Source organism: Dendropsophus ebraccatus, chromosome 5, assembly GCF_027789765.1.
Source record: "Dendropsophus ebraccatus isolate aDenEbr1 chromosome 5, aDenEbr1.pat, whole genome shotgun sequence".
Taxonomy (NCBI): domain Eukaryota; kingdom Metazoa; phylum Chordata; class Amphibia; order Anura; family Hylidae; genus Dendropsophus; species Dendropsophus ebraccatus.
Genome location: NC_091458.1, coordinates 39,380,682 through 39,396,034, shown reverse-complemented (window position 1 = coordinate 39,396,034; position 15,353 = coordinate 39,380,682). Strand labels below are relative to the sequence as shown.

General features: G+C 41.7%; 1 protein-coding gene across 3 annotated transcripts in view; it reads right to left on the bottom strand.

The window, feature by feature from the left end:
• Positions 1 to 15,353, bottom strand: part of BRCA2 (BRCA2 DNA repair associated) — a 39,959-nt gene that overhangs the window by 10,710 nt on the left and 13,896 nt on the right. For 2 of the 3 annotated variants that reach the window (XM_069969895.1, XM_069969897.1), the window contains exons 9-16: positions 13,400 to 14,242; positions 6,645 to 10,994; positions 6,116 to 6,214; positions 4,889 to 4,958; positions 4,255 to 4,547; positions 3,746 to 3,936; positions 1,419 to 1,606; positions 775 to 945 (exon numbers count right to left, since the gene is read on the bottom strand). In XM_069969895.1, the coding sequence (XP_069825996.1) occupies positions 775 to 945; positions 1,419 to 1,606; positions 3,746 to 3,936; positions 4,255 to 4,547; positions 4,889 to 4,958; positions 6,116 to 6,214; positions 6,645 to 10,994; positions 13,400 to 14,242 (6,205 nt within the window). The remainder of the gene's footprint in view (positions 1 to 774; positions 946 to 1,418; positions 1,607 to 3,745; positions 3,937 to 4,254; positions 4,548 to 4,888; positions 4,959 to 6,115; positions 6,215 to 6,644; positions 10,995 to 13,399; positions 14,243 to 15,353) is intronic. The other variant, XM_069969896.1, reaches the window with a different exon arrangement.

Genomic DNA, 15,353 nt, shown 5'->3' with positions numbered 1-15,353 from the left:
ACCTGAAAACTTACTTTATAAACTTGGTGTGCTGTATTTAAATTGCCCCCAAGTAGTCATCTTGGCGGTGAGCCACCGGCAAGTAGTCACTGTCCCCTGGGCGTCCCAGAGTGGTAATCACGCCCCTCTGGGTGTGATTAGAGTGACTGCATAATTGTGGTGATGTCACTGAGAGGAGCGCCAATCCTCTGACGTGAGGGGCGGCGCGCCTCTCAGTGACATCACCACAATTATGCAGTCTAATCACGCCCAGAGGGGCGTGATTACCGCTCTGGAACGCCCAGGGGACAGTGACTACTTGCTGGCGGCTCACCGCCCAGATGACTACTTGCGGGCAATTTACATACAGGGTGCTGCTACAGCACATTCCCATAGCGTAACAGCTGTTTTTTAGGTGATTGGTTCCCTTTAAAGGGATATTCTCACTTCATCTAAGTGTCCTGTATCCATAAGTTTAAGCATTTAGGCCTTGGTTACTACTTCATTCGTTCTCTATGAACTTTCCAGATGTTGTGAGTCCCATGGAGAATGAAAAGAGCAGTCTCCAAGCATCTGTGGCCCAATTCAGCAACAATTTTACTACAGTGTCAAACGCCTAAACGGCTAGAACCCCATCGATCTGCACGTTATGCCCTATTTTGTGAACAGGACATAACCTGCTAAAGTGAGAGTATCCCTTCAATGGTTTCTCAATAGACCACCAGTAGTCAACCAGAAAGATGTGAACTTGATGTATACACACACACAAATAGATTAATACTATAAATGCTATACCTGTACTTGAGTTGTAAGAGCACTCTCTCTGGTGTTAAGCACCTGCTAGCAAAGATCATAGGGAACATCACTTCCATGGCCGCTAGTTTCCACACAATCCATCGGTAGTGGTTGTGCACCCATTCTGGACTGATCAGTTTGGGATCCACTCCTGGAGTGTCACATAGGGCTCTGTAAGGCAATGAACAATGGTAAAAAGTAGCAGTGAACAATAGTAGTAACACTTTTTTTTTTCTTTAAAAAGATGTTCTTCAGCAACTGTTGAGTGTTTAGTAGAGATGAGCGAACCGGGTTCGGGTTCGAGTCCATCCAAACCTGATCGTTTGGTATTTGATTAGCGGTGGCTGCTGAAGTTGGATAAAGCTCTAAGGTTGTCTGGAAAACATGGATACAGCCAATGACTATATCCATGTTTTACACATAGCCTTAGGGCTTTATCCAACTTCAGCAGCCACTGCTAATCAAAAGCCGAAAGTTCAGGTTCGGATCGACTCGAGCATGCTCCAGGTTCGCTCATCTCTAGTGTTTAGTCCTGTGCTTCAGCAATTATGTGCTTCTAAAATGATAGGCATCACTTAGGAATCCAATATATAACTATAGGAAAGCTAAGCTAAGTACATAAGATTGTTTCTAGTCATCAGCACCTGTAGAACTCCTCTCTGCCGACGATCACTTTAACTGTGGGTACCAGCCAGCCGCCATCAGCGATGTGCACGCCGCCGTCAGACAGGAAACACTCCCTTGGGAAATAATCCAGACAACGAAATTCAAAGGTTCTTGCTTTTTCACTGTTAATGCCAATGTGATTCTTCATAACGCCCCATCTGTACAACTGAAAGAAGAGAAGAAGAAGAAGAGTGCTTCAGAAATTGTTAATGAACCACCAAAAAAGGAAAAGATGCAAGATCAAATTTACAAATAATAATGTCTTTTATTTAGATATATTTTAAATGAAAAAAATTCACTAAAATTCATAAAGTGGGAGCTAAAAACTAATACATATCCCCAACATAGGGTGGAAGGAAGTAGATTACATTACATAGTAAAACAAACCCAGATAAGTAAATAAATGCTAGATAGTAATCAACATTCACATGTACTGGGCACTGGGCATATAACAGGAAAAATGGTAGATTGAGGGTGCCTTCACACGTAGCGGATTTTCCGCTGTGGATCCTCAGCAAATCCGCTACGTGTGAAGGCACCCTCACAGTGGAAGATCAGATCAAAAGATAAACACAATCAAAAAACTATTGCACATTTCCCATACATGTCCTAAGTACATGGGTCCACAGTATTAGAGATGAGCGAACCTGGAGCATGCTCGAGTCGATCCGAACCCGAACTTTCGGCATTTGATTAGCGGGGGCTGCTGAAGTTGGATAAAGCCCTAAGGCTATGTGGAAATCATGAATATAATCATTGGCTGTATCCATGTTTTCTAGACAACCTTAGAGCTTTATCCAAGTTCAGCAGCCCTAGCTAATGAAATACCGAACGTTCGGGTTCGGATCGACTCGAACCCGAACCCGGTTCACTCATCTCTAGTCAGTATTTTTCATCCGTTTTTAGGAACCAGGAAATATGGAATCCATTACAACCCATTATTTTCAATGGTGCTATTCATACATCCAGTTAATTTGCAGATCCGCAATGAATGACAAAAAAAAAGGACATGTAATACGGTCCATAATTACTGAACGGACACCCCATAGAAGTCTATGGAGAGCACAAAATTTGCTGAGAGTACATTGTAATCCGCAAAACCATCAGTATCACAGATCCGTTTTTTTTGTGAAAAATGAAAAATAGAGGATCCAGATTTTCTTCCAAGAAAACATACTGACGTGTGAATGTAGCCTAAGTGCACTGGCTACTGAACACAATTGCAATGTTCACATTGCAATTTACTATACATTCGTGGTATACATATTCTGTCTATTTCCAAATATATACTATTATGAAGAACCTTTTCAGTCCTACAAAATAATAGTACAGTATATGCTTAGAAACAGACTGACCATGAACACTATATTCAGTCCATTGAACTCAATGGACCAAAAGGTGGTAGGCTAAGATATACATCACCATAGCCTTCTACTGATATATACCACAAAAGTAGTGTAATTGTCACCATGTGACGTGCGAAATTGTAACTGACTGGCTGAGCGGGCAATCCATCAGCCGAGTAGGGATGTTGGAACAGATTGAGATCCGTTAACCTGGCGGGAGCTCCGAAGTGGGAACACAGCACTGTGGAGGCATGGGCTGAGGTAAGTAGTGCTTGTTTATTGGGTTCCTACCTACCCCTGCCTGCTTTAAAATGACTATTTTCCACTGAACTTCTCCTTTAATAGCATAGTGCAGCAATAGTCACCTCAGCAATTTGACAGGACAGAAAAACTCAGGAGATGGGATTGGCCTCATGATTAGTAAAGCTTACTACTATATCATTGTATTTTTTCCCTTTGCCCATTTCAGATCATATCTTCAGAACATTGTTATCACCCTGCATAACACTATGGTGGCAGTTTAGGGATGGTATATTTGATGACGTTTGCCTTCAGATTATGTTCCCACTACAGAATATGCAGCAGAATTTCAAGCGGAGGCAACGTGGCGGACTCCACTTGAAGTTCCGCCTGTCTCATAGACTCAATGATATTCTCAAACAAAATCTGACGTCAGCCTAAAGAACTAAAATGTCAATTCTTTTGGAAGACAACAGAATTCCCCCGCATATTCCGTAGTGGGAACATACCCTATACTATGACAGCCTATTACAATGTGGACATCAGATTTTTACTAGGCATTACAGTGAGGCCATGTTCACACAGTGATGTGTGTATGGGGCCATAGAAATCAATGAGTCTGATCAGCAATTAGGGACAGAATGAGCAGATGAATTAGTGAATAGGGCCTTATTGTTTTGTATCAACAGACTAGTATAACCATCACAGCAGTTCTGTACCTCGGTTTGTGTATATACTGTTGGTTTCCTTCCTTCCACTCCTGTTACCAAATTAATTCTGTCGGTGGAAGAGGTTTTTTGCAGATATAATAACCCAGGTTGTGGCTTAATCTTCTGTCTTTGCTTCTTTCGTATTCTCATCTCTTGCATCTCTCGGGCACAGCAGATATTTGCAACCAAATCAGAGAGATCTGTCACGGAACAACAAGAACACAAGAAAAAGAGAGAGGAGGATCAGCTCACCTCACACCAGTAGAATCTGGCCCTTGATTATTGTTAGTAGGGGAGTGCATAGCCGAGTAGGGCGATAGCCAGATGTTCATTCACAGTAGACAATAGGAGATGTAGTGTGCGATCCAGCACTCCCAGAAGTGTAGAATAAAAGTGCTGGATTGCACACTACATCTAATATCTTCTATTAAGAACACAAGATCAGTTCTTTATAAACAAGGACAAATTATATCACATGCAAAGACACAGATTCTCACTGAAAACAGTAAATTGTGTACCTGATTCATCCTTCTCTGACATCCCAATTTCTGCTCCACTCTCTCTTATAAGATCTTTGGCTTTGTCCTGATCCTGACTTGGCATGTTAGCCATTTGATCATCTGAAGACATGTGAAGTTTCTTCTTGAAGGGGATTACAAATGAGCTTGTAGCGGTTCTTGGTGTGTTGCTTGTATCATGTCTACAATCTGCTGGAATCCGTGTTGAACTGGCTGGTAGAGTAGTTTGGGAATTACAATGAAGATGGCTCAGGGGAGTACTCCTAGCATCCATAGAGTTTCTTTTTAAGAAACTGCAAAAAAAAAACAAAAAAAAAAACCAATTGTTAGTAACCATATGTAATCGAAAACTGCATTGACCAAAGGAATATTTTTGCTGCAGCTTAAATTCTGTCAGCAACAAGATTAGTTATCATGTGATTTGGACCTGAAATTATCAGATCCAAATGATATCACCAGGACCAAAGGGTCTGTAAAAAACAGTGGCCCACAGCCAAAAAGACCTTGGCCTGGATGCATCTTCTCCAAGCTGTGGGATTCAAATGCCGAGTGATGGGGATCACACAACTTCACTTACTGTAAGTTTGCTCATCCCTACTTAGAACAACATACAGATCATGAAGACAGCACTTACTTGCTAGGATGGGATGATAATGGTTGTAAGGAAACATTGTGCAAATATCTTCTTCTGTCCATTAGGCTTTCTGAAAAAAAGAAAAAAAAACTCAATAGGTATAAAAACAGCAGCCAAGTACAACTATGTTGCAACTCTATGTGCAAACTAAAAAATGTATAATAGTAACTTTTTTTTTGTTTTTACTACTAGAATCAATAAGAATATCACAACAAACACTAAAGATATGTGTGTGACATTTGGACACTGCACTGCACTTTCTGCTGCTGAAAAGCAAACTATATGCAGAGCGAATGGTAACTAGAAGAGTAATGAACATAGGTTGTCTCATCACACATTGGTGGCACGTTGCTGAGGTTGCTACCAATGTCTGATTGGCCATTGTGACTACTGAGATTTCTATTATAAAGACAGCAAAAACAGGAAAGCACTGTGCTACAACTACTCCTGCTGCACTTTTTCAGCAGGACTACATGATCTGCCATTGACTATGATGGATCAACCATGCAGCTTCAGATAAAAACCAGTCACCATTAGCCACCTGACCACTGTGACCCTAGCTGATTGGACACTGATGTAAACACTAGAGATGAATGAACCCGAGCGTGGAGCATATGATAGGAATAGGGAGCAGAGCTGTGGAGTCAGAACTAGTTTTGGTTGGAGTTGGAAAAAAATGTACAGACTTCGACTCCAGCTTAAAAAAATTCTTTCACAATTTTATTATTGAATTGTCATATGAATTTTATAAAAGTTCCTCACCAATATATTTTATGTTCTATCAATCTGAGGCCCTTATTTATAACAACCAGAACAACACTTTCTTGCATACATTTAGTTTCCTCTATATATCAGTAATAAAGCACTGGCCCTATTAGATAAGGGTGGTCAGGGAGATATTTTTGATCATTATTTGGCAGTTTGTTTCTGAGCTGAAAGAGTCCATTGTGTGGGGGGAGATCTGTGCTGTTCTCTTCCTGGATGCTGGATGATTGTATATGAGCAGCTGTGTAATATGTAATATAGAGGATACAGGAGCTGTGGCTTACCAACTCCACAGCCCCATTAAGGAGTCCTGGAAAATATGGACACAGCCTATGGGTTTATCCATGTTCTCCAGGCAGCCTTAGGGCTGCATCCAACTTCTTTGGCCAAATGCTGCGTGTTCGAGGATCGCTCATCTCTATAAAAAATATAAAGCATTACATCGCAGAAATAAGAACGCACCATGAGGACTGCTTGTAACAGGCTTCAGAGCTGCTTTAGATTCATTCTCCAAGGATCTGTCAAATTCAGGTAAAAGTTGCCTTTTTATTGGTGGTTCTCCTGTGTGTAAAAAGGAATTATTCAGGCTTAGAAAATCATCACCGCTTTCTTCTAGAAACAGCATGACTCCTATTCTCAGTCTGGGTGTAGGTTTTGCACTACAGTTTTTAATGAGGTGAAGGGAGCTGAATTGTAATACCACACACAACCTGAGAACAGGTCTGGCGCTGTTTTTTCTAGCTATGTTAGCCGCTGCTTTATAAATCCCACATCTTTCAAAATGTTTACCTTATGTGTTGCATATTACAAATCCAATTTATAAAAAGGATCTGTAATTATGTAACATTATACAAAATTATAAAGATTGCATATACAGTGTTACAACATAAAAAACAACTATAAAAAATGTCTTTCCAAGCCCCTGATCTACTCAATACAATAAAAAATGACCTAATGGTCTTCATAATTTAAATAAAAAATAATCACATACCACTTGGAACATCATTAGACCGTAACCTCTTCCCACTTCTGATATTCGGATGCTTGTCTGAAGATGGGAATACAGTATGTGTCCTAATATCCGCATCGGTCAGATCTTCATCATCCATGAATGCTTTGGCGCTTTCCGCTGCTTCTGTCTCAAAGTCATTTTCTGGAGTGTGTGATGATGTCAAATAGACATTTGTTGTTCCAGTACCGGATCGAGGTGTTGAATGTCTTACAAGCCTTGGCAGTGTAAAGTCAGAAGGCCTAGCTGAAGTATTTTGTTTCCCTCCGTTACCGTCAGCAGAATTCTTCTGCACGTGGCCAAGCTTGGTAACAGGGTCTTGTAGATGCGGTTTATTCAGTAATGGGCTGCGTATGCTCATTCTTACAGAGTCCTGATTTTCTTTAATATCTTTTACGTTAGAATTACATTCTTCGAAAAACCCTTTAACTTTCTGCAGTGCATCTTCCGATACGGTCACATGCTTCCCACTACCCGTGCTAAAGCCAAAAGAAGTCTTTGCAGGCATTTTGAAGTTCTCTTCCATCCCTGATGGGTTAGGAGTGAGGCTTTTTTCTCCCAGTGATGCTTTAGGTGCAGGCATTGATTTAGGATTGGGCTGGATATCTACAGGATCATCACGCTGTGAGGAGCAGCCATCATCTACTTCAGAAAATATTTTCCGTGTCCTCTTCAATGACTCTTCTAACACAGTTACAGACTTACCACCAGCTGTACTAAAACATGGCATCCTGGGTATAAAACCATCTTCCACCAGTGGCTCTCCACTCTCATGTCTCGACCAGTTACCTTCACTTGAATAAAACTTGCCTGTTTTTCCTGGCACCGAAGACCACCTCTTATTTGTCTGACATGGGCCGGCTGCAGAGAAGCCTCCTTGTTCGCTTTTGATGGCCGTATTAGCAGGATCTAGCGCATTATCTGTTTCAATGAAAAACGGTTTGGTCTTTTGGAGTGAATCACGAGAGCCTGTCATCGGCTTTTCGCTTGCGGTGTTGAAACCTACGGGAGGCAGGGTGACAATTGAGTCATTTGCTTGCATAGTAGGTCTCTGTATGTTATTAAGGTTTCCACTGGTAACAGAGAAGAGGTCAGTCACTCTTTCATTTTCCTTCATTGAGGCACCTGCCTTGAGTAACGGACCTTCCATCGGTTCCTCACTAATATCAGCAAAGATCTCTCTAGCTTTTTGTAAAGCCTTACTTGACAAGTTAAAATGACTGCCGCTTGCTTTGCTAAAAAATGCCATCTTTCTGTTGTCGGTCTCTTGCTGAGGGCAACACATGCTTTTATCCATAATTTTCCCTAAAGTAGAATTAGTGCATTGATTCAGAGACGGCTTTAGATTTTTTATTCCTGCTGCACCAGATACTGCTCTTAGGTTAGGCTCCAAAGTGTCTACACTTTTAGTCAGAGTCTTATTGGGTCCTGCTTCTAATACAGCATGGTCCGCATCTGCAAGTATCTGTCTTACTTTCTGCAGAGAGCTCTCAGACACTGCTACGACTTTACCACTTGCCGTACTGAAACCTGGTGGAGGGAAGGTGGACTTAGGATTTTGTCTCTCATTTTGGTTGACTGAAGAACCAAGTTTTTCTTGATCAGACAAGAGTCTGTCATCTATGTCATGAAAGATTCCTTGAGCTTTCTTCAACGAGTCGTTAAACATAGTGATAGATTTCCCACCAGCACTGCTAAAAGATGGCATACCTACATTCGGAACATCTTCTTTACATAGACCGTTTTTATTAGACAATTCTCTATTGGAGATATCATTAAAAGGTGGTATTTCTGCCAGTACGTCAGAACCAAGGTCTGCTGTATTCTTGAGTAAAGGATTGACTTTTCCAATTTGTGTTTCACTGGCCTTCAATCTTTGATCCAGAAAATCTGCAACATCATAAACTTTGTCTTTCCTCTGATCATCAACTTTTGGTTTACTATGAGTGGACAGAGTCCTTTGTCCAATATCTAAACCATTAGGACCTCCAATGTCAGCAAATAATTCTTCTGATTTTTGGAGAAGTCTTTTAGAATTACCAGTCATTTTACCATTTGCGGTGCTGAAACCTGGTGAATTTAAGTTAAACGTACTTTCCTTGCCTTGAATAGATTTATTCTGTAAGTCATGTGTACTTCTGGCATTGACTGCAGAGTCTGCTGAGATAACTGCAGTTGTTTCCTGTTCTCCTACATGTCCACCATCTACTTCAGAAAACATCTTCTGAACCCTTTTTAGACTTTCCTCAGACAGGAGAACGGGTTTACCGCTTGCAGTACTAAACAATGACATAGTTGATACTGGATTATTTTGCAGAAGACATGACTGTTCGGTCACCTCTTTACTTGACACCTGTGTTATCTGCTTTGGTCTCTGGAAAGAACCAAGAGAAATTACTTTGGATTCTTCGATTTCTTTACTTAACACCACTGAAGGATGGTCAGACGTTGGCCGACGTGTTTCCTTTCCAACAATGGTGGTGCTAACCTGATGTGCCTTTGTTTCTGTTAACAATTCTGCTGGTTCATGCACCGTTCCTGTCCTCCGGTAATCTTTACATGGGTCAGGGATATCCAATATTTTATTAAACATGGCATTTACTTTATCTAAAGAAGCTTTGTTAATATCAATCAGTTTGCCTTTTCCAGTGGCAAACCCGAACGACACTGCAGAAGTGTGGCTTCCACAGCTATCAGATGCTTTGTCATAATTTTGCACTCGCTTGCAATGTTCTTGCTTATCTGGAAAATATTTTTCTTTGGTCTTTGTAGATGATACAACCGTATTCTGTATGTTTAATGCATTATTAACAGGCGGTGTAGAAGCTCTTCCCTCAACTATAACATGTAAATCACTGGATGTTTTGGAATTTAGATGTTGCATGGTTTCGACACTCTTCTCTTTTGCTTTCTCTTCCAAATCACCAAACATCTCTATTGCTTTCATTAAATCCTCATCAGTAATGTTTGCACTTGCCATGGTACCTCCGCCATCTCGGTGTTTGACTAATGAGTCAGGAACAAATTTATTGTCTGCAACGTCACAAGCATTCGACCCGGTATCAAATTCGGATGTGACGCTAAATACATTGCTCTCCGTATGTCCTTCTCCGGCAGCAAAACTATCATTGAAGTCCACGTCCTTCCAGACATCTGACGTGTTGAGCTTCTGAGAATCACTAATTGGGTTTTGCACATTATCTATTCCAGGTATATTTAGTTTCTTAAATGGTGTAAAGTCCAACTGACTACTGGCATTTTCTAAAATAGAGGAAAGTTCACAGATTTCTGCTTTTTGGCTTTCCGTAAAGATATTGTATAACTGAGACTTTCTTCCATTCGATAAACTTTGCACACTCCTGTTGCTAACCTTTGAAGGATCAATCGAAGCCCGTGCAGAATTTTCCTTCCAGCTCTGAATGCTTATGTCTCCTCTTGACTGACTGTCCGAAGAGGACTGTTTGCATGGTTTGTTTTCCTCAAATGATACTCCATCCATGTGCCCTGACGCAACACGTTCAGCACCCATAGCCATTTCATCCTCTTCGCGCTCCACATTAGAGGCGGACTGGCTATAATTATTTGTTTTGTGTCTTTTTATTGGGTTGTGATCCTTACATAAAATACTTCTGCTCTCTGGGACTGGTATTTCCTTAGATGATGCTGTTTGGAGATCTTTTTGTATCATAGTATCTTCAGCTTTAGTCATCGACATTAAAGGACTTTTGTCTCCATTTTCTATTTTGGTAGGACATGAAAAGGTCAGAGCTTTATCTTCTTGTAACAGAAGTTCTCCTTTTCTTAGATTTTCTTCTGAAATGTGTATTTTTTTACTAGAAGCTGTTTCGAATCCTTTAAAGCTTTTCTTATTTGTGTCTACCGGTAAATCAATGCATGTTTTAATAGATTTAGACTCAGGGGGCAGAGTTGTGCAGATGAAGTCACAATTGTTCTTGAAGATACAAGGATTTCCTTGTGAGTTATGTTCTCTATTCTGAACACCTACCACAGAGTCTAATACTCTGACTTTGGTACTGCTGTGCGCCAGCATCACCTCAGAGAGTTGTAATGCCCCATCTTCTAGCTGTGAGATTCTTTCTGATTCTGCCACTTCAGTCTTTATAGAATCACCTCCCACCGAGGGAACAGCTGCTCCTATCTCAAAGGTTTCTTTAGGATCTGTAGGACGCATCTGCCTCACGTTCATGAACGTCTCTTCTATTTCTTGGTAATCTAAACTGTTATCTTTAAAGTCATCCTCATCTTCATTTTCAACTTGCTTTACTTCTGGCGGGTCATGAGATGGGGAAGTATTCTTCAAATCCAATGATCCTAAGGGGAAACAATTTAAGAGGTTAAAAATAAAATTCAACAGTTAAAGTGACACTGTCACCCCCTTTGTGCATTCTGACTTCTCTACACAGGTGTAAAGGGTAAATTTAGCGTTTTTCATACCTTATTTCATATCATACGTCATGGTACTTGTTCAAGTAAAAAGTGTCCTTTTATTAACTGCAGATTGTATTAAGTGGGCGTGGCCTCGCGGCATTAGCGTCGCTTAGCCCCGCCCACAATGGCACTGTAGGTTCCGCCCCCTGGACGCCCATTGGTTGGCCGACGTAAAGTGGGTGGGGTCTAGACATTTCGGTCAGCCTGTTCCAATGGCCGACGAGGGGGCGGGGCACCATGACGTATGATATAAAATAAGGTATGAAAAGCGCTAAATTTACCCTTTACACCTGTGTAGAAATGTCAGAATGCAAAAAGGAGGTGACAGTGTCACTTTAAGTATTCATAAACAATTACAATGCCACAGGATAAATTCTATGAAATAGGCCAATAGGGGGTCAGTCTACTGGTATATTCATAATTAAGATGGATGACCCTTCTTCCTCATTCAAGAGGTTCTCCAGGATTAAAAAAAAAAAAACATGGCTTTCTTCCAGAAAGAGAACCACTACTGTCTTTAGTTTGTGTGTGGTATTGGAGTTCATATCTATTGAAGCGAATGAAGGAGAGTTGTAATACCACACAAAACCTGAGGACGGGGGGCGGTGCTGCTTTTGGAAGAAAAAAAGTGATGTCTTTTTAATCCTGGATAACCCCTCAGTTCGACTAAAGAGAGGAAGAAAAGAGGAAAGGAGTCACACAACAGTCTACTATAGTAATAAGTAAATAGCCACTTGGTATAGAGAGGGCCCAACTCCCAAGACCTCTTTATACATCCTTATCAACCACATGAGGTAAATGTATATCATGTTCCATTAAAAGGATTATCCAGTGTTAGAAAAACATGACCACTTTCTTCCAGAGGCAGCACCACTCTTGTCTCCAGTTTGGGTGCAGGTTTTGCAACTCGATTCGATTCGACTCAGTTCGATTGAAGGGAATTGAGATTAATTGCAAACCACACCTGAACTGGAGGGAGACAAGAGTCGTGCTGTCTCTGGAGGAACGTGGCTACGTTTTTCTAACACTGGATAACCTATTTAAAGCGACTCCAGACCCACTTGTACCTTCAGATAGCTGCTTTTAATCCAAGATCTGTCCTGGGGTCCGTTCAGCAGGGGATGCAGGTATAGTGATAAAAACAACTTTAAATCCGGCAGCGCTGTGTATAACGGCTGGGGCTTACATTTGTATATGCATTAGGCTGGCACACCCTCTCTGTCCTTCCTCCCCACCCTTCTCATCATTAGGAATACTCCAGGCAGATTGCTTCCTATTCCCCACCTGTGGCAGCCCGGCACATGGGCTGGATCGTTAATACACCTGTGCAAACTCAAACAGCAGTAAATGTTCCTGGATCATTCCTAATGCTGAGGAGGGTGGGGAGGAAGGACATAGAGGTAGTGCCAGCCTAATGCATATACAAATGTAAGCCCCGGATTAAAAGTTGTTTTTATGACAATAACTGCATCCCCTGCCGAACGGACCCCAGGACAGATCTTAGATTAAAAGCAGCTATCCGAAGGTACAAGTCGTTTGGGGGGGTTAGATTGTGGGTACGGAGTCGCTTTAAGGGGTAACAAGGTTCTCCCAGGAAAAAAAATGATGGCATAGCACTGGGATACAGCAACAACAAACTGCTTATTGTTCCACTGGTCACTGAAACTAATGGCTAGAAAAGAGCTATGCAACTTCATCACCTCTTAGCTGTCCTGTTTTAAACAACGATGGCTGACCATGCTGCTTCTGGAGAACAGAAAGACAAACAGAACCAACAAGTAGCAAAGTGGCGCTATGCTTTCCTCGCAAGGGGCCAGACTGCTGTGCATTTTCTAGCTATATTCCGTCAATGTCTTTTTTAGACAACCCCTTAGATGTTCCAGAATTCAAGCCACTGAAGAAACATTACATGGATTTCTGGCAATATATTAATAGTGGCCTGGACTCAAAATAAATGGTGTACTCACCTGCTGCAGCTCACCACCTCAGGCAGTGCCCGGTCCCTGCTGCCCACCAATTCCTGTTGTTTTCTCCACACAAGGAACAGCCTAGTCAGCATTGTTCTGGGTAGGCATTTCCTTGTGTTGAGAAGACAGCACAAAGTGGTAAGGACTGAGCATTGTCAGTGGTGGGAGATTATAACAGATGAGTACACTTTTGAACTACAAAATAAAATCTAATTTCCCTAAAGTAGCACCAGGAAACCAGCCATGTGGTGATAGAGCAGAACATCCTCTAATAGACAACAAATCTAATGTAAAAAGAATTTACAATTAGAGAGCACATACTTCTGGATGGGGTGTCAGGTGTTTTTAGGTCATATAAAGGTTTGCTGTACTCAGTCATATCAATCTTCCCAGCAGTTTCATTTTTTTGACCATCCATTTTAAAGCTATACAAGAATCTGGGCTGCTTTCTCAGCGTACTCAGGATAGGTTTAGGTTTATGGTCAGGTATTCTACGATCTGCTGCAAAGGACAACGAGTGATCGCCTGAAACAAGTCCCACAAGATATTTATTGTCGTCTGCAGCATTGTAAGTAAGTTGCTCTTGAGATTTCTCTTTGTGCTCCTTATACTGTGAATTGCTTAGGAGTCTATCACTAGTAGTGTAACCTGCGTCACTACAGCCTCTTACTGCAGTCTCATCCATGCACAGTTGTGAGTCATTACAGGTTGACTTTTCCATCATACGATGGTCTCCACATCCACCAGCTTCAATAGCTATGACCTGTTGTGTTGTATCAGGAAGGTTCAGTGGAGTCCACTCATACGATAAAGAGATTTCTCTTGTCTTCTCCTGTAGTAATTTGCTCTTTATGTTTTGGTTTTCCGAATCTAACACTGTAGTATTCTGTTCCTCAGTATTTTCTATGAGTGAATCATTCTTCTCGTGCACACCACTGAACGGTTTAGTTTTTCTTTTAATTCGTCTGTCAACTTTTACTTTTCTTAGTTCTTGCGGTTTTTCATTGGTAAAAAAGATAGACAAAACATCTTCCATTCCTTCAATTGCGTTCTCCACCACCTGGCACGCGTCTGCATTCCCAACAGCGCTCAGTACGGTTTTCTTTTGTTGTGCCTTCAGATAATCAGATGACTTTACTATGTTCTTAGAAGTAATTGTGTCTGCTGTAATATAACAAGTAAGAACACAATCAGGCACGCAGGTTGGTTTTAAAGCGTACTGATTGTTTAAGAATTGTTATACAAATAAATAGTGCATGTTAAAAGCTGATTTATCTAGTGAACGAAGGTGTCTGAGTAATTTATATTTAAAAGTGTCACCTGCCATCCATCTCCTGCTGGTGCAGTTCTGATGGTGCAAGTACACACTGCTTAGCACCTCATTCTCAATCCCAACACAGGACAGAATTTGGATCTCCTGGCATCATCATTGATTATAAAACTGGGAACTACAAAACTGTTTAAATCTTTGTGCTACTGTACTGCCAAACTGTTTCAGTACAGTAGCACAAAGATTTAAAAAGTTTAGGACCTCCTGACATCATTTACTGGGATTGTGAACCACTGACATACATCCTCCTTTACTACAATTCGCCTAAAGATCTACTGGTGCTGCTGGACCCCCTATTCCACTTGACACGTTAAAAGTTACCGTACTGTCTGGCATATAAAATGACTTTTTAACCCCGAAAAATCTTCTTAGAAGTCGTGGGTCGTCTTATACCCCGCGTATGGTTGACCCCATACCGTGGGGAGATCAAAAATGGCCGCATCCCGACTGTATGGGGCGACCACTTAAAAAAAAACAAACAAAAAAAAAAACACAGTTAACTCACCTAGGGGCCTATTCCCAGCATTCGCGCGTATCATGGCCCGTTCCCGGCGCAGGCAGTGTGATGTACACTGACTGTGTCGGTGATTCCCAAAGCTCTTCCAAGCAGCCGAATGTCTCATCGGAGAAGCTAGGCTGCAGAGGGAGCTTTGAGAGAGTGACAGAGGCTCCGGAAGTACCCAAAGCCTCTGTCATTCTCCTGAAGCTCTCCCGGCAGCCGAGCGTCTCCATGCTTCTCAGATGAGACACTCGGCTGGTCGGGAGAGCTTCGGGGATCTCCGGCACAGGCAGTGTATGTTGCACTGCCTGTGCCGGAACTGGACCAGGAGGAGATGTGCGGATGCCAGGAACGGGCCCCAGGTGAGTTAACTAATTGGGGTTTTTTTAGCTGCAGTTTACCCCTGCCTGACCGCAGCAGGGCTGTGGTCAGGCAGGCGTTAACAT